Source organism: Eschrichtius robustus, chromosome 18 (assembly GCF_028021215.1).
Source record: "Eschrichtius robustus isolate mEscRob2 chromosome 18, mEscRob2.pri, whole genome shotgun sequence".
NCBI classification, from domain to species: domain Eukaryota; kingdom Metazoa; phylum Chordata; class Mammalia; order Artiodactyla; family Eschrichtiidae; genus Eschrichtius; species Eschrichtius robustus.
This window is the reverse complement of record NC_090841.1, coordinates 768,611-787,362: the sequence shown is the minus strand read 5'-3', so window position 1 is coordinate 787,362 and position 18,752 is coordinate 768,611. Positions and strand designations below refer to the sequence as shown.

The 18,752-nt window shown below is 38.7% G+C and overlaps 1 protein-coding gene across 5 annotated transcripts in view; it reads left to right on the top strand.

Moving 5' to 3' along the window:
- Positions 1 to 18,752, top strand: part of CENPJ (centromere protein J) — a 63,300-nt gene that overhangs the window by 11,777 nt on the left and 32,771 nt on the right. For 2 of the 5 annotated variants that reach the window (XM_068526797.1, XM_068526798.1), the window contains exons 4-8: positions 3,335 to 3,634; positions 13,455 to 13,566; positions 14,352 to 14,454; positions 14,585 to 16,217; positions 17,987 to 18,119. In XM_068526797.1, coding sequence (XP_068382898.1) covers positions 3,335 to 3,634; positions 13,455 to 13,566; positions 14,352 to 14,454; positions 14,585 to 16,217; positions 17,987 to 18,119 — 2,281 coding nt within the window. Of the gene's footprint in view, positions 1 to 3,334; positions 3,635 to 12,593; positions 12,635 to 13,454; positions 13,567 to 14,351; positions 14,455 to 14,584; positions 16,218 to 17,986; positions 18,120 to 18,752 lie in introns of those variants that run through there. The other 3 variants (XM_068526799.1, XM_068526801.1, XM_068526800.1) reach the window with 3 other exon arrangements.

Below are 18,752 nucleotides of genomic sequence, written 5' to 3'. Positions count from 1 at the left end.
AAGGGATTAATTTTATAAGAAGATGTGGACTTATGCAGATTATTAACTTTATACTTCAAATTATTTGAGTTGCCAAAATAAGCAAGAATTACTTCCACAATTTAAAACATCAAATTAAGTGAAATGAATAAATAAATAACAGTAATTACAAACCATACCACTCAGTGGGATGTTATATTATACCTTTATGCATTCTATGAGTGATTGGAATAAACTGAGTGTACATTTCCTTCAAACTCTGGGATCATACAGTTCTAAGTAGAATGACAATAATCTCTCTTTTATTTGCTGTACCCAACCTGTATTTAATTTCCACACCTGGAGTGAGGTTTGTTGAGCTCCAGAGTCTGGGTTTCTACTGACATCTTACTCTCTCAGGTGCACATGGCATAAGAGAAAGGTCACATTAAAAGATAAAGTCATAGGCAGATCATCTAATTTGTCAGATAACCCCAAGAGCAGGGATTCCAGAAGGAAGTCACAGAAACTCAGGAGTTAATCATCAAACTCTACTTGGCAAGCACTGTGCATTTATCCTTCCTTAAGACAAAAAAAACAAGTAAAACTTTTTTTTTTTTTAACATCTTTATTGGAGTATAATTGCTTTACAATGGTGTGTCAGTTTCTGCTTTATAACAAAGTGAATCAGCTGTACATATACATATATCCCCACATCTCCTCCCTCTTGCGTCTCCCTCCCACCCTTCCTATCCCACCCCTCTAGGTGGTCACAAAGCACCGAGCTGATCTCCCTGTGCTATGCGGCTGCTTCCCACTAGCTATCTATTTTACATTTGTAGTGTATATATGTCCATGCCACTCTCTCACTTCGTCCCAGCTTCTCTTTCCCACTCCCCGTGTCCTCAAGCCCATTCTCTATACCAGTAAAACTTTTAAGTGATGTTTTCTGGGAACAAATTTAAGTGAACTGCAAGTGATCAATAATTTTTTTTTAATATAAAAAATACCTGAACTTAACACATACATTTTGAAAATTTACTGTGCCTTTCAAAATGTTTTATGTAAACCTGGTAGTAAATTATTATGATTATTTATGCTTTCATTAATTATCTTGGCATTTTGAATGGATTTTTCATCACCTTTGGTTTGCTAAAATCATACATTGGTTATTTGGAAAATAATAGTTCCCTGAGTTATGTAGGTTTTTAAAATATTGACATATTTCATTATAAAAATTTATATCCTTTAATACTACCACAGATCTCATCATAACGGTATTATAAAGTTGTCAAGCTCATGGTGATGGACATGTTTTCCAACATTCTCATTTTTACTTGGAAGTTCAAATTTTATCATTGGCAACAAGTATTGTCAGCTTCCTTGAAGTAACTGGCTCACTTGTTTCATCTTTGAGAAAATGCCTGCCAAGTACTGAGGTTTAAATCATCATGATTTGTCATTCATTCTTTCAAGTAAAAATGACGTTCCCTGAAAGAAGTGTCTAGTTGAGCTTAGCAGATTTTTTTTTTTGTCTGCGCCATGCGGCATGTGGGATGTTAGTTCCCTGACCAGGGCACCCTACCCCCCTGCATTGGAAGCTCGGAGTCTTAACCACTGGACTGCCAGGGAAGTTCCTCTAGTTGAGCTTATAGCTCAAAAATTTCACAGCCCATGTCTTGGTTTACGGCAGAAGTGATTTATGCGTACTTCTCATTTTGTCCTATAGAATGTTCATGTACTCAAGGCTTAAAATTGAATTTAAAAATTTAATAATTTTTGCTGCTTTATCTAGGACATTCTTAAGTAAAACTTTTTTTTAAGGTTTTTTAAAAAAAATTATTTATTTTTGTCTGCGTTGGGTCTTTGTTGCTGTGCGTGGGCTTTCTCTAGTTGCGGTGAGTGGGGGCTACTCTTATTTGCGGTGCGCGGGCTTCTCATTGCGGTGGCTTCTCTTGTTGCAGAGCATGGGCTCCAGGCGTGCGGGCTTCGGTAGTTGTGGCTCACGGGCTCTGGAGTGCAGGCTCAGCAGTTGTGGCGCACGGGCTTAGTTGCTCCGCGGCACGTGGGATCTTCCCGGACCAGGGCTCGAACCCGTGTCCCCTGCATTGGCAGGCAGATTCTTAACCACTGCGCCACCAGGGAAGCCCAAAACTGTTGTTTTTTGGTTTTAAACTGAGAGTACATGGTGGTGACGAACACAGTGACTGCTAGCGCAGTGGGTGCTGCTATACTGCTTTTGAATGAAGTCTCCAGGAAGTTTCCGTTTTGCCTTTGCAGCATCAGTACATATGTCAACACAGTGAAAAAGGCAAGTACTGTCTTAATATTTCTGAAAATAGCTTAGAGCTTGGTGGATGCCCTGAAAGAGTCCTGGAGATCTCCAGGGGTTTATAGATCATGCTATGAGAACTGCTGCTTTGGTTTGTTGCTCTTCTGTCAAAGATGTCGTCAGGCTGAAGTGGGTTGACCATTCGTTAAAAATATTCAGTGGGAGAGTATTGTTATTAAGGAAGGGAGGTTGAATCTGATACTCAATGAGGACCTACCTGATTTCCAGTTTTATTTGTGGGCTGGGGATGAGGCAGATGGTATAGGACATAGGTGGCATGCCTCTTCTATGAAACACTTGCCATTGTTTCTTTTAATTCTGTTTAATTGAAACAATCGGGGGGAACAGAGGAAAGCAGCAGGGTTTCGAGGGACAGGCACAGCAGGCAGGACGGCTAGTATTGCCGTCTGTCCGCTGAGAGTTACACCCTAGAGGTGCACAGAAAGGGAGTCCTCTCTCTTTTCCCTGTTTATTGGGTGATTTCAGAAGTAGAGACTTCAGAAACAAAACAGGTAAAAAGTAATACAGGGAATTTAGGAACTTCAGAAAAGTACAAAACAGAAAAGTCGCCCATAATTCCACCACCTGAGGTTACCAACATGTTAATGGTAATAAAAAGGGAAAATGCGTTTATGTGTTGTGACACAGAGCAGTTACTGATCATCAAGGAGCAGTTCGGATTATTTGTAGCTATCTGCATTGGTGCTCTCCATTTCACTGTGTTCGTCACAGGGCTGTAGAGTTGACATCTCCCATCAGTGCTCCTGGATGGAGCGTGATTGGTGCCTTCCAGAGTTAGGCGGTGCTGCAGCTCTGCCACGTACAGACTGTCTGCACATGAATCGTGGTATAAATATACTCAAAAATCAAAGGTCACTTTGGAGTCTTACAATTTCATGATTTTGTTAAACATAGTTTCCTACTAACCAGGAAAAGATACTTTTATCACTTTGGAGAAAACTTTGTATTCAATAGTAGAGGTAACAGGTAGTACAGAAAATGTTATAGAAAGTCATCTGTTTTGTTGATTTTCTTAATCATAAGGTTTAACTCTAGTGCCTGATGACCAGAGCCAGAAGTACAGATCTCCAGGAAATTCAGCCACTGTAGAGAAACCCACGCCCTTCTTACCATCATATATCTACCAGAATCAAACCCAAGAAAAAAAACACACTTCCAACATTTTATCCGATGAACAAAACAACTTCCGTAGAACTACGCATCAAGATGTTGTCTTAACTTCAAAAAGTGGTGCTTCTCCCAATTTGTTTTATGAGGCTCAATATCAAGAAGCACTTGTGAAAAAAAATGATTTGAAGGAAGAGAACCATAACCATCCTAAAGGTGAGTTACTTATTTTTCTCTCTTCTGTAGTTAACTGACAGTGTCACCTGGTTGTTGTAAGACAAGACAAGCCCTTTCTGCATTTTTTCCTTGTCCCCTGCATCTTTAATTGTGGGATCCTACCTGCTACACAGCCGCTGAGCCTGGATGGGACACAGAACCAGACATAGAATTTGTGACTTTCCAGGAACAAATTGCAGGACAACTCACGCCGAATTCAAACCTCGCGTGGCAGCGTGGGTCTTCAAAAAGGGAGGCAGCGAGTTCTGCATGAACCATTTTTCTTGAGAGCTTAGAAAAGTTTAAAATTGAGTTAAAATGTGTGTGCTGGTGGTGGGGCACAGGATAGAAGATGTGAAGTGTGAGCTGTAGGTTGGTGATGGGAGTTATTACTCACAAAAGGAATCCCCCCTAACCCAGACACTCGTCGCTGTCGCTCTGTGTTCCCAGCACCCGGCACGTTCCTGCCAGAGAACTGGCACTCAGTGTCTGATGGTCCAAACTCATGGAGCTCTCGAGGCATTTCTAGTATATTTTCTTCTGGTCCTTTTTTTAAAATTTTTTTAAGTCCTGTTGCTGTGCTCACTCCCTGGCCTTTTTTTCCCCCTCCACATTTTGTAATCATAAAATACTGTATAATAAATTGTGTTCTTTTCCCACTCAACATGGAAAATGCTTATGGTACGTTCTGTAGCCTTCATAACTGTAATTTTAATGGTTGTCATCTTTATGCAGATCATCAAATAATATATCAATATTAAATGTTCTTTGTGGTAGGACTGAGTCATTTCCATTATTTTTAATTTAGTTTTCAATTTTAATGGTGTTTTTATGTATATGTTCCTTAGAGTAAGTTATAGAAAACACAAATGATACGGCAAAAGATGTCTATACTTACTGTTTAGGATTGGGCAGTTTTGGGATAAAAACTTATTCCTAATTTCGAGTAATTCCTTGGTGTAAAGAGGTCAAATGTCTTTTCCTTATGTTTTAAACAGTACTCTCCCTTAACCTTTTCAATTTTTTTTTTTTTTGGCCGCACTGTGCAGCATGCGGAACTTCCCCTACCAGGGATCAAACCCGCGCCCCTTGCAGTGGAAGTGCAAAGTCTTAACTACTGGACCACCAGGGAAGTCCCCTTAACCTTTTATTTTGGAAAATTTCAAACATCCAGAAAAGTTGAAAGACCACTGCCGTGATTACCAGTATACCCACCACCTAGATGCAACAGTTGATATTTTTCCATATTTACTTTGTCTGTCTATATGTGTGTGTATATATCTGCGTCTATACTTAAATTTATATCTCTATTTACATCTGTATGTGGTTTGCTGAGTCATTTCATCGCAAATAATATGCAGACATTATATCATTTCAAATATCAAGTAAAAATTAGGACATTCTTCTATATAACCACAATACTGTTATTATACCTAGGGACCTTATCTATGCAAATACAATTTAGAATTCTCCCTATGATCCCAAAATTACCTTTTAAAGGTGTTTTTTTAAAAACAGGATCCAGTCAAGGTTTATGTATTACATTCAGTTGTTACAACTCTTCAATCTTTTTGTTTTGTTTTGTTTTGTTTTGTTTTTCCGGCTGCACAACGAGCCGTGCGGGATCTCAGTTTCCCGACCAGAGATAGAACCTGTGCCCCCTGCATTGGGAGCGTGGAGTCTTAACCACTGGACCACCAGGGAAGTCCTCTTTAGTCTTTTTTAACTTAGGAAAGGCCACACCTTTTTCTCGATAACATTAACCTTTTGAAGACTGTTGTGTTATTTTCTTTTTTTTTTTAAACATCTTTATTGAAGTATAATTGCTTTACAGTGTTGGGTTAGTTTCTGCTGTATAACAAAGTGAATCAGCTATACTATACATGTATCCCCATATCCCCTCCCTCTTGAGCCTCCCTCCCACCCTCCCTATCCCACCCCTCTAGGTGGTCACAAAGCACCGCGCTGATCTCCCTGTGCTATGCAGCTGCTTCCCACTAGCTACCTATTTTACATTTGGTAGTGTACATATGTCCATGCCAGTCTCTCACTTCGTCCCAGCTTACCCTTCCCCCTCCCTGTGTCCTCAATTCCATTCTCTACATCTGCATCTTTATTCCTGTCCTGGCCCTACGTTCTTCAGAACCTTTTTTTTTTTTTTTTTTTAGATTCCATATATATGTGTTAGCATATGGTATTTGTTTTTCTCTTTCTGACTTATTTCACTCTGTATGACAGCCTCTAGGTCCATCTACCTCACTGCAAATAACTCAATTTCGTTTCTTTTTTATGGCTGAGTAATATTCCATTGTATATGTGTGCCACATGTTCTTTATCCATTCATCTGTCGATGGACACTTAGGTTGCTTTCATGTCCTGGCTATTGTAAATAGAGCTGCAATAAACATTGTGGTACATGACTCTTTGAATTGTGGTTTTCTCAGGGTATATGCCCAGTAGTGGGATTGCTGGGTCGTATGCCAGTTCTATTATTAGTTTTTTAAGGAACCTCCATACTGTTCTCCATAGTGGCTGTATCAATTTACATTCCCACCAACAGTGCAAGAGGGTTCCCTTTTCTCCACACCCTCTCCAGCATTTCTTGTTTGTAGATTATTTGATGATGGCTATTCTGACTGGTGTGAGGTCATTGTACTATACCTCATTGTAGTTTTGATTTGCATTTCTCTAATGATTAATGATGTTGAGCATTCTTTCATGTGTTTGTTGGCAATCAGTATATCTTCTTTGGAGAGATGTCTATTTAGGTCTTCAGCCCATTTTTGGATTGGGTTGTTTGTTTTTTTTGATATTGAGCTGCATGAGCTGCTTGTAAATTTTGGAGATTGAATCCTTTGTCAGTTGCTTCGTTTGCAAATATTTTCTCCCATTCTGAGGGTTGTGTTTTCGTCTTGTCTATGGTTTCCTTTGCTGTGCAAAACCTTTTAAGTTTAATTTAGTCCCATTTGTTTATTTTTGTTTTTATTTCCATTTCTCTAGGAAGTGAGTCAGAAAGGATCTTGCTGTGATTTATGTCATAGAGTGTTCTGCCTATGTTTTCCTCTAAGAGTTTTATAGTGTCTGGCCTTACATTTAGGTCTTTGATGCATTTTGAGTTTATTTTTGTGTATGGTGTTAGGGAGTGTTCTAATTTCATTCCTTTACATGTAGCTGTCCAGTTTTCCCAGCACCACTTATTGAAGTGGCTGTCTTTTCTCCATTGTATATTCTTGACTCCTTTATGAAAGATAATGTGACCATAGGTGCGTGGATTTATCTCTGGGCTTTCTATCCTGTTCCATTGATCTATATTCCTGTTTTTGTGCCAGTACCATACTGCCTTGATTACTGTAGCTTTGTAGTAACAGTCTGAAGTCTGGGAGCCTGATTCCTCCAGCTCCGTTTTTCTTTCTCAAGATTGCTTTGGCTATTCGGGGTCTTTTGTGTTTCCATACCAATTGTGAAAGTTTTTGTTCTAGTTCTGTGAAAAATGTCATTGGTAGTTTGATGGGGATTGCCTTGAATCTGTAGACCGCTTTTGGTAGTATAGTCATTTTCACAATGTTGATTCTTCCAATCCAAGAACATGGTATATCTCTCCATCTGTTTGTATAATCTTTAATTTCTTTCATCAGTGTCTTATAGTTTTCTGCATACAGAAATTTTGTCTCCCTAGGTAGGTGTATTCCTAGGTATTTTATTCTTTTTGTTGCACTGGTAAATGGGAGTGTTTCCTTAATTTCTCTTCCAGATTTTTCATCATTAGTGTATAGGAATGGAAGAGATTTCTGTGCATTAATTTTGTATCCTTCCACTTCACCAAATTCATTGATTAGCTCTAGTAGTTTTCTGGTAGCATCTTTAGGATTCTCTATGTATAGTATCATGTCATCTGCAAACAGTGACAGTAAATAAAACAGTGACAGTTTTATTTCTTTTTTATCCTATTTGGATTCCTTTTATTTCTTTTTCTTCTCTGATTGCTGTGGCTAAAACTTCCAAAACTATGCTGAATAATAGTGGTGAGAGTGGGCAACCTTGTCTTGTTCCTGATCTTAGTGGAAATGGTTTCAGTTTTTCACCATTGAGAACGATGCTGGCTGTGGGTTTGTCATATATGGCCTTTATTATGTTGAGGTAAGTTCCCTCTATGCCGACTTTCTGGAGGGTTTTTATCAAAAATTGGTGTTGAATTTTGTCGAAAGCTTTTTCTTCATCTATTGAGAATATCATATGGTTTTTATCCTTCAGTTTGTTAATATGTTGTATCACATTGATTGATTTGCGTATATTGAAGAATCCTTGCATCCCTGGGATAAACCCCACTTGATCATGGTGTATGATCCCTTTAATGTGCTGTTGGATTCTGTTTGCTAGTATTTTGTTGAGGATTTTTGCACCTGTGTTCATCCATGATATGGGCCTGTATTTTTGTTTTTTTGTGACATCTTTGTCTGGTTTTGGTATCAGGGTGATGGTGGCTTTGTAGAATGAGTTTGGGAGTGTTCCTCCCTCTGCTATATTTTGGAAGAGTTTGAGAAGGATAGTTAGGATAGAAGGCTAGTTCTTCTCTAAATGTTTGATAGAATTCACTTGTGAAGCCATCTGGTCCTGGACTTGTGTTTGTTGGAAGATTTTTAATCACAGTTTCAATTTCAGTGCTTGTGATTGGTCTGTTTATATTTTCGATTTCTTCCTGGTTCAGTCTCGGAAGGATGTGCTTTTCTAAGAATTTGTCCATTTCTTCCAGGTTGTCCATTGTATTGGCATAGAGTGGCTTGTAGTAATCTCTCATGATCCTTTGTATTTTTGCAGTGTCAGTTGTTACTTCTCCTTTTTCATTTCTAATTCTATTGATTTGAGTCTTCTCCCTTTTATTCTTGATGAGTCTGGCTAATGGTTTATCAATTTTGTTTATCTTCTCAAAGAACTAGCTTTTTTTTAAATTGATTTTTGCTATTGTTTCCTTCATTGCTTTTTCATTGATTTCTTATCTGATCTTTATGATTTCTTTTCTTCTGCGAGCTTTGGGGTTTTTTTGTTCTTCTTTCTCTAATTGCTTTAGGTGTAAGTTTAGGTTGTTTTTTTGAGGTGTTTCTTGTTTCTTGAGGTAGGATTGTGTTGCTATAAACTTCGCTTTTAGAACTGCTTTTGCTGCATCCCGTAGGTTTTGGGTCGTCATGTTTTCATTGTCATTTGTTTTTAGGTATTTTTTGATTTCCTCTTTCATTTCTTCAGTGATCTCTTGGTTATTTAGTAGTGTATTGCTTAGCCTGCATGTGTTTGTGTTTTTTTCGGATTTTTTTCTGTAATTGATATCTAATCTCATAGCGTTGTGGTCGGAAAAGATACTTGATACGATTCCAATTTTCTTAAATTTACCAAGGCTTGATTTGTGACCCAAGATATGATCTATCCTGGAGAATGTTCCATGAGCACTTGAGAAGAAAGTGTATTCTGTTGTTTTTGGATGGAATGTTCTATAAATATCAATTAAGTCCATCTTGTTTACTGTATCATTTAAAGCTTGTGTTTCTTTATTTATTTTCATTTTGGGTGATCTGTCCATTGGTGAAAGTGGGGTGTTAAAGTCCCCTACTAATTTTGTTACTGTTTATTTCCCCTTTTATGGCTGTTAGCATTTGCCTTATGTATTGAGGTGCTCCTGTGTTGGGTGCATAAATATTTACAATTGTTGTATCTTCTTCTTGCATTGATCCCTTGATCATTATGTAGTGTCCTTCTTTGTTTCTTGTAATAGTCTTTATTTTAAAGTCTGTTTTGTCTGATACGAGAATTGCTACTCCAGCTTTCTTTTGATTTCTATTTGCATGGAATATTTGTTTCCATCCCCTCACTTTCAGTCTGTATGTGTCCCTAGGTCTGAAGTGGGTCTCTTGTAGACAGCATATATATGGGTCTTGTTTTTGTATCCATTCAGCCAGTCTGTGTCTTTTGGTTGGATCATTTAATCCATGTACATTTAAGGTGCTTATCAGTATGTATGTTCCTGTTACCATTTTCTTAATTGTTTTGGGTTTGTTATTGTAGGTCTTTTCCTTCTCTTGTGTTTCCTGCCTAGAGAAGTTCCTTTAGCATTTGTTGTAAACCTGGTTTGGTGGTGCTGAGTTCTCTTAGCTTTTGCTTGCCTGTAAAGGTTTCAATTTCTCCGTTAAATCTGAATGAGATCCTTGCTGGGTAGAGTAATGTTGGTTGTAGGTTTTTCCCTTTCATCACTTTAAATATGTCCTGCCACTCTCTTCTGGCTTGCAGAGTTTCTACTGAAAGATCAGCTGTTAACCTTATTGGGATTCCCTTGTATGTTATTTGTTGCTTTTCCCTTGCTGCTTTTAATATTTTTTCTTTGTATTTAATTTTTGATAGGTTGATTAATATGTGTCTTTGCGTGTTTCTCCTGTATGGGACTCTGTGCTTCCTGGACTTGATTGACTATTTCCTTCCCATATTAGGGCAGTTTTCAGCTATAATCTCTTCAGATATTTTCTCAGTCCCTTTTTTTTTTCTCTTCTTCTTCTGGGAGGCCTCTGTTTCTAATGTTGATGCATTTAGTGTTGTCCCAGAGGTCTGTGAGACTGTCCTCAATTCTTTTCATTCTTTTTTCTTTGTTCTGCTCTGTGGTAGTTATTTCCACTATTTTATCTTCCCGGTCACTTATCCGTTCTTCTGCCTCAGTTATTCTGCTGTTGATCCCTTCTAGAGAATTTTTCATTTCATTCATTGTATTGTTCATCATTTGTTTGCTCTTTAGTTCTTCTAGGTCCTTGTTAAATGTTTCTTGTATTTTCTCCATTCTATTTCCAAGATTTTGAATCATCTTTACTATCGTTACTGTGAATTCTTTTTCAGGTAGGCTGCCTATTTCCTCTTCATTTTTTTGGTCTGGTGGGTTTTTTACTTTGTTTTTTCATCTGCTGTGTATGTCTCTGTCTTCTCATTTTGCTTAACTTACTGTGTTTGGCGTCTCGTCTTTGCAGGCTGCAGGTTTGTAGTTCCCGTTATTTTTGGTGTCTACCTCCAGTGGGTATGGTTGGTTCAGTGAGTTGTGTAGGCTTCCTGGTGGAGGGGACTGGTACCTGTGTTCTGGTGGATGAGGCTGGATCTGGTCTTTCTGGTGGGCAGGACCACGTCTGGTGGTGTGTTTCGGGGTATCTGTGAACTTGTTATGATTTTAGGCAGCCTCTCTGCTAACGGGTGGGGTTGTGTTCCTGTCTTGCTAGTTGTTTGGCATAGGGTGTCCAGCACTGTAGATTGCTGGTTGTTGAGTGGAGCTCGGTCTTAGCATTGAGATGGAGATCTCTGGGAGAGCTTTTGCTGTTTGATATTATGTGGGGCCAGGAGGTCTCTGGTGGATCAATGTCCTGAACTCGTCTCTCCCACCTCAGAGGCTCAGGCCTGACGCCCGGCCAGAGCACCAAAACCCGGTCAGCCACTTGGCTCAGAAGAAAAGGGAGGAAAAAAAAAGAAAGAAAGGAAAAAAATAAAGTTATTAAAATAAAAAACATTGTTAAAAAATTTTTTAAAAAGTAATAGAAAGAAAAAGAAAGAAAGACGAGAGCAACCAAACCAAAAAGCAAATCCGCCAATGATAATGAGCGCTAAAAACTATACTACAAAAAAACCAACAAAAAACAGACAGAACCCTAGGACAAATGGTAAAAGCAAAGCTATACAGACAAAATCACACAAAGAAGCATACACATATGCACTCACAAAAAGAGAAAAAGGAAAAAAAAGAAATGGAAGAGAGCAACCAAGTCAATAAACAAATCTACCAATGATAATAAGCTCTAAATACTAAACTAAAATAAGCATAAAACTAGAAACAAATTAGATGCAGAAAGCAAGTCCCAAGTTGCTCCCAAAGTCCACTGCGTCAATTTGGGATGATTCGTTGTCTATTCAGGTATTCCACAGGTGCAGGTACATCAAGTTGATTGTGGAGATTTAATCCGCTGCTCCCGAGGCTGCTGGGAGAGATTTCCCTTTCCCTTCTTTGTTCGCACAGCTCCCGGGGTTCAGCTTTGGATTTGGCCGCGCCTCTGCGTGTAGGTCGCCTGAGGGCATCTGTTCTTCACTCAGACAAGACGGGGTTAAAGGAGCAGCTGATTCGGGGGCTCTGGCTCACTCAGGCCGGGGGAGGGCGGGGTATGGAATGCAGGGCGAGCCTACGGAGGCAGAGGCCTGCGTTATGTTGCACCAGCCTGAGGTGCGCTGTGCGTTCTCCCAGGGAAGTTGTCCCTGGATCACAGGACCTGGCTTGGCGGGCTGCACAGGTCCCCGGGGTGTGTGTGTGTGTGTGTGTGTGTGTGTGTGTGTGTGTGGATAGTGACCTGTGCTTGCACACAGGCTTCTTGGTGGCGGCAGCAGCAGCCTTAGCGTCTCATGCCCGTCTGGGGTCCACGCTGATAGCCGCGGCTTGTGCCCATCTCTGGAGCTCGTTTAGGTGGTGGTCTGAACCCCTCCTCCTTGTGCACCCTGAAACAGTGGTTTCTTGCCTCTTAGGCAGTTCCAGACTTTTTCCCGGACTCCCTCCCGGCTAGCTGTGGCGCACTAGCCCCCTTCAGGCTGTGTTCACGCAGCCAACCCCAGTCTTCTCCCTGGGATCTGACCTCCGAGGCCTGAGCCTTAGCTCCCAGCCCCCGCCCACCCTGGCGGGTGAGCCGACAAGCCTCTCAGGCTGGTGAGTGCTGCTCGGCACCAAGCCTCTGTGCGGGGAATCTCTCTGCTTTGCCCTCTGCACCCCTGTTGCTGCGCTCTCCTCCGTGGCTCCGAAGCTTCCCCCCTCCACCACCTGCAGTCTCTGCCTGCGAAGGGGCTTCCTAGTGTGTGGAAACTTTTCCTCCTTCACAGCTCCCTCCCAGAGGTGCAGGTCCCGTCCCTATTCTTCTGTCTCTGTTTTTCCTTTTTTCTTTTGCCCTACCCAGGTACGTGGGGAGTTTCTTGCCTTTTGGGAAGTCTGAGGTCTTCTGCCAGATTTCAGTAAGTGTTCTGTAGGAGCTGTTCGGCATGTAGATGTATTTCTGATGTATTTGTGGGGAGGAAGGTGATCTCCACGTCTTCTCTGCCATCTTGAAGGTCCCCAAGTAAAGTTTTATTTGTAGAATTACCTCTAAAGCAGTGCCCTATGCTTCAAAGTACTTTGTCGTTACAGCTCTGTTAGTTTCCTGTTGCTGCCCTGTTAAGAAGCTGTGACCACGTGGTGTATAAATTCTTTACCAAGGCAACTCGACACCTTCTTTCTCTGGGGCTGAACCCCCTCTGCTCACATGCTCTTTACACACACAGATCTTCCATTCACTGCAGTGGGAATTCTCAGTGTGTAAAGGGAGAGGTTTTCCTGTCTGCAGACTTTCACTTGTCAACTTCACAGAATGGCTTCCGGATTATTTTGGGGGTCTCAGTCCTCAGTAGCTCGCCAGCGAAGTTCATCTGAATTGAGAACTCAACGCCAGATACTTTGAATAAAGTCCAGTCCTAGCAAAGGACTTGCTTCCAAATTTAATCAGTCAGGTAACAGTGTGACCGAACAAAGGGCTCCCTGTCAGAAGGTCACAGAAGCCAGTACTATGGCATGGGTTTTTGAGAGGTCGACTGGAAAGGAGAGCAGAATGTTGTGTTTTCATTAGCGTTTTGTAGTTTTTCTTTATCATATTAAAGAAATCCTTGAGAGTTCTAAAATCTTTGGTATACATTAAGTGTAACTAAATATTTTTTTAATACAGTAACTTGTAAAATTCTCAAGTTTTAAGACTTTAATCTGCTTTTTTTTGAACTAAATTGTTCCTAATTTTTATCCTAGGAGAAGGTATTTTACCATGTTCGGAGAAAATGACGGAAGAGATTCAGGAAGGGAACGATACGAACTTAAAAAAAATTGGTGATTCCTCAGAAGTGGTTAATATTGAAGAAAGGTATCATCCATGTTGGAAGGAATTTAATATAATAGTCAATATTATTGGTACTTTCTTTGTTTGAAAGATCCATAGTTTTCTTGTTTTTGCCTGGGTATGCTCTTAAGTAAAGGGTTGAAGGTCCAACTTATTCCATGTTGTCAGCAACAGAAGCAGGTTGGGGAGATACATCAGTTTGACATTGTACTGGAAAAATTGAGCAAAGTTTTTTCACCTAAGGGAAATATCTGGATAAAACTAATCTTCTCTCAGATAGGTAAATCCTGTTTTGGAGAAGAGGAAAATATCATATATTGGAGTCTCACACATGGTATCACTTATAAATAATAATTGAGTGGGTGTGGTTACAGAATTAAAAAATTTTATGTCAGAGATAAAATATCAACTGTGAGGTTGTTTATTATTTTCTTAAGTATTTTAATATACATTATGGAATGGCAAATGACTTTTGATTGTTTTGTTTATATTGTTAAGGATCTTAAAGAATGTATTTAATGAACTATTTTTGAAATATATTTTATTTATGTAATGAATATGTTACTTCAAAAGTTAATCTAAGGTCAGTAGGTGGACTTCAGAGGGGTTTTTCAAATCACGTGTAGAGTGATGTGTATTTCTATATTTTGGGAGATGGAGTGGGATTGTAGCTTTTAATAGATTCTCAAAGGGGATCTGTGACTTTGAAAAAGGTTAGTTCTCAGTCAGAGGTGTCTGTATCAGGCACACTAAGTGTAAAGTATTCACCACATGATTTGAATGTTAAATAACTTTACTTTTATGATTAGGCCTATTAAAGCTGCTATTAGAGAAAGGAAACAAACCTTTGAAGACTACTTAGAAGAACAAATTCGGTTGGAAGAACAAGAACTGAAACAAAAACAGCTAAGGGTTAGCATTTCTACTATTTTGATTAAATTATCTTAAGGCTTTAGAGATTTGTTTATAATTTGCTTTAAAAATAACTTTGAGATTACTTGGATATACCAGAATTAATTCAAATATTGTTCTTTTATTTTAGGAAGCAGAAGGATCCTTGCTAATCAAAGCAAAACCAAAACAACCATTCTTAAAACGAGGAGAAGGTTTAGCTAGATTTACTAATGCTAAATCTAAGTTTCAGAAGGGGAGAGAAAGTAAACTAGTCACTACTCAGAGCATTTCAGAGGACAAACCTGTGTTTAAATTAGATAAACAACAGTTCCAGCGGAAAACTGCTCTCATAAGTAAAGAACTGTGTACAGAGAACCTTCCTGTCAAAAAGAACAACAGTAAAACCAGAACAAAGAGTGGTTGTGTCACACTCAGTCAGAAGCCGAAAGTGCTTAAGGGTAACAATAGGAAAAGTCTCTCTCCAGCAGGATTGAAGATACTGGCAGGGAAGAAATGTGACGGGCAATTTAGAGGTCAGATCAATTTAGAAAAAAAGGTAGAATCTAATAATAAAGAAAATGTACCCGAGTGTACAAAACCTTGTGACGTTGGTTGCAAAATCTGGAATAAGACACAAGGTAAAGACAGACTTCCCCTTTCGACAGGGCTGGCCAGCTGCGTGGCTTCTAAGAGCCCAGTAAGTGAGACTTTGAAAGAGTCAGAATCTTCTCTTGACATTTCTCTTCAGAAAAAGTTAGAGAATTGGGAACGAGAAAAGGAAAAGGAAAATTTGGAATTAGATGAATTTTTGTTTTTAGAACAAGCTGCTGATGAAATATCATTTTCTAGTAATTCCTCATTTGTACTGAAGATCTTAGAGAGGGACCAGCAGATCTGCAGAGGTCACCGGCTGTCTTCTACTCCTGTCAAAGCTGTGCAGCAAGAGAAGACAACACCACCAGGTCCCATTAGTGAGTGCAAGCAAAATGAGGGTCCAGACCGTACCAAGTGTGAAAGTCAGGCTGAGTGTGAGCTTGCACCCCAGCGGCCTGATTCAGTGTCCTCACCTGACGGACTGCAGGAGCAGTCCTGTAAGGTCAGTAGGAAAGTGTTCCAAATGAGCACTTGTGAAAGTCCAACTAGGTGGAATGCAAGCGACGACGGAGGTGGTACAGACAGTGATGATAGCACTGATTCTGAGGAACAGCTTGATGTCACCATAAAACCATCAACTGAGGATAAAGAGAGGGGTTTCAGCAGCAGAGAAGATAGTCCACAAGTCTGTGATGGGAGGGGACCTTTAAGGGACACCAGGACTCAAGAAGAAGATAAGAGGAGAGATGTTGATTTAGATTTGTCTGATAAAGATTACAGTAGTGACGAGTCTATCCTAATAACAAGCTTGAAAAATAAAGCTTCTGATTCCTTAAGAGGACACCCATCTATGAGTAAAATTGACTTTGATGATGAAAGAACTTGGACTGACCTTGAAGATGATTCATTTAAACATGATGTTATTCTTGGGAATGAAGCCATTTATGGGACTCCCCAGACAACCTACCCTAATAAGAGTGAAATATGTGTACTGGACAAAACAATAAAAAGGAAGGTTGCACCGGTCAAGAAGGGAGAAGGCTTGAATAAATCCACTAGGAGCACAAGTCCTCCTCCTACCTCGGATCTGATGATGAAATTCTTCCCTTCTTTGAAACCAAAATCAAAATCAGATTCACGCTTGGGAAATGAACCCAAGTTAAACATAAATCAAGACCAACCACCTGGTAAGTCAGAGCATTGTAAAATATGTAATGGAATGTTACAGGTTTAATATTTATTTTATCAGTATGTTGTCAGAATGCTTATTAAAATCCCAACCTTTCTAGTTGCTCAGTGGAAATCTAGTAGGTGATTTGTTAAAGTTTAGTAGGTAATTTGTTAAAATTTGATTTGTTTTGTGAGTCTAAATAATGTAATAGTGTCACTAGTATAAGAGATTTGGAAGAATTGTGATTTCAGATTTTTCAAATTTTAGCCTGTGTCTTATTGCCAAGGCTTTAAAATTAATTATTATAAAGTGAGATAACATTTAAGTTTCTTTTATAACTGGGGAATACCCAATTTGTGGTTTGTGCTACTGTGCTACCTCTGTGTGTGTGTATTTTTTTTTTAATTAGTTTTCCTTTTTTTTTTTTTTTTGCTACCTCATGCATTCACTTGCCAAATATAATGAGGAAGAAATACAGTAAAATTCAGGTTTCTTTTCTTCCCCAGATCTGGGCTCTTAGAGACATCAACTTTCCCATTTCATTTGTGTATTCTACAAAGATTCCATGCATATGAAAGCATATGTGTGAATGTGTATATAATCCTCTTTTCTGCACAAATGAAAACATGTTTTTTATATACTGTTCTGCACCTTGCTTATAATAAATTTTGAAGATTGTTCTAATACACATCTGTCTCATTCCATTTAGTGGCTATATAGTATTTAGTTTATGTGATGGATTTTTTTAACTTATATTGAAAACAGTTTTCCATTATGTCATGTTATATTATAAACTCTGAGTGTCTAGCAAAGCATAGGTGCTTTAAAATAGAAATTATAACTTAAGGTAATTTTAAAAAATACTCCGATTTTAAAAATAGTAATTTTTGCAGGAAGTTTGGAAGTTAAAAAGTGTAGAAGCAAAAATGTTTATAACCTATCCTAAGGTAACTGTGATATCATTTTGGGATATTTCTTTCCATTCATTTTTCCTGTGTATTTTTCATATGCTAGAGACATATAACTCGCCTCATCCTTTTTGACCAGGTGTATAATATGCTTTGGCCATATCATTAAAACTCTTTGTATACTTTAAAAATGGTTGCAGAGCATTATATGAATGTAGCATAACTTTATTTAGTAATTTCTTTAATGTTGGATACAAATTATTTTTCACTATTAGAAATAACACTTCAATGCATATTTTTGTGCAAAATGATTTGTATGATTTTATAAGTTCGTTCTTTAACTAGATTTTTAGAAGTGGGTCTAAGGGTAGATAATGTGTATTTTAGCCTTGTGTTACAAATCAGTGTTATTTTCCAGGAGGGTAGTTGAAGGACAGAAGCATTGGCTATTTTCTTAAGTAGCAAATTTGATACAGAAAAAGATCTTAATTTGTATTTCTTTGATTAGTGGGGGGTAAGCTTTGATTTTGGTGTTGATTAGAGCTTTAAGTCTCTTGCAAATACTTATTCATGTTCTTAAGCTATTTATGTATATTGGTTTAAAATTTTATTTGATTTTTTTAATATATAATGTTCATTTGTCATCAGATTGATACTCTTGAGGTAGAATGATGTGATTCTTTCTTAAATTTAGGCTGTTCCAGCTGGAAAGTTAGACTATAATAATTTTTTTTTCTTTGTTTTTAGAAGCATCGTTTCTAATGCATTTTAATAGTACCGGTGTTTACCATATTTTTGGCTCCTAGTGTAATAGCTAGCTAGTGTTTTGCTGTTGAAAGCTTTTTGTGAAGTTCAGTATTTGTGGCTTATCTTATAGGTGACAACGCTCGATCTCAGGTTTTGAGAGAGAAAGTTACTGAATTGGAGACAGAAATAGAAAAATTTAAAGCCGAGAACACATCTTTAGCTAAACTTCGCATTGAACGAGAAAGTGCCTTGGGAAAACTCAGGTCAGTTTGCATCTGTAAGTGGGGGAAAATGGTGATTCAGCTTTATTTTTAAGATTATATCTGAACTATTTGAAACATTTCTTATTAATCCAACAATGTAAGTGAGAGAAGGAAGTGAAATACATACCACATAAGAATTTTTAAATAAAGTGACCCACTGTGGTCAAAGATGTCTTAAAAGGAGAATTGTTGTGATGAGGTCATAAATTGAAATTTGAAAATCAGTGTGGAGCTCTGAATTCAAGGGCCACCTTGGCCAGTGTATTAGTTTCCTAGGGCTGCTGTAACAAAATATACACAAACTGGATGGCTTGAAACAACAGAAATTTATTTTCTCATGGTTCTGGAGGCTAGAAGCCTGAAGTCAAGGTGTCAGCAGAGCCATGCTTTCTCTTGTATCTTCTATTGGTTTCTGGCGATCCTTAGCCTTCCTTGGCTCACAGCTGGACAAGTGGGTTGTTTCTATGTTTGGGTTATTGTGAATAATGCTGAGGAACCACCATACTGTTTCGCACAGTGGCTGCACCAGTTTACATCATGTTAATTGCTTTGCGTGTGTTGAACCAACTTTGCATCCTGGGGCTGAATCCCACTTGGTCATGGTATTTAACGCTTTTACTGTGCTGTTGAATT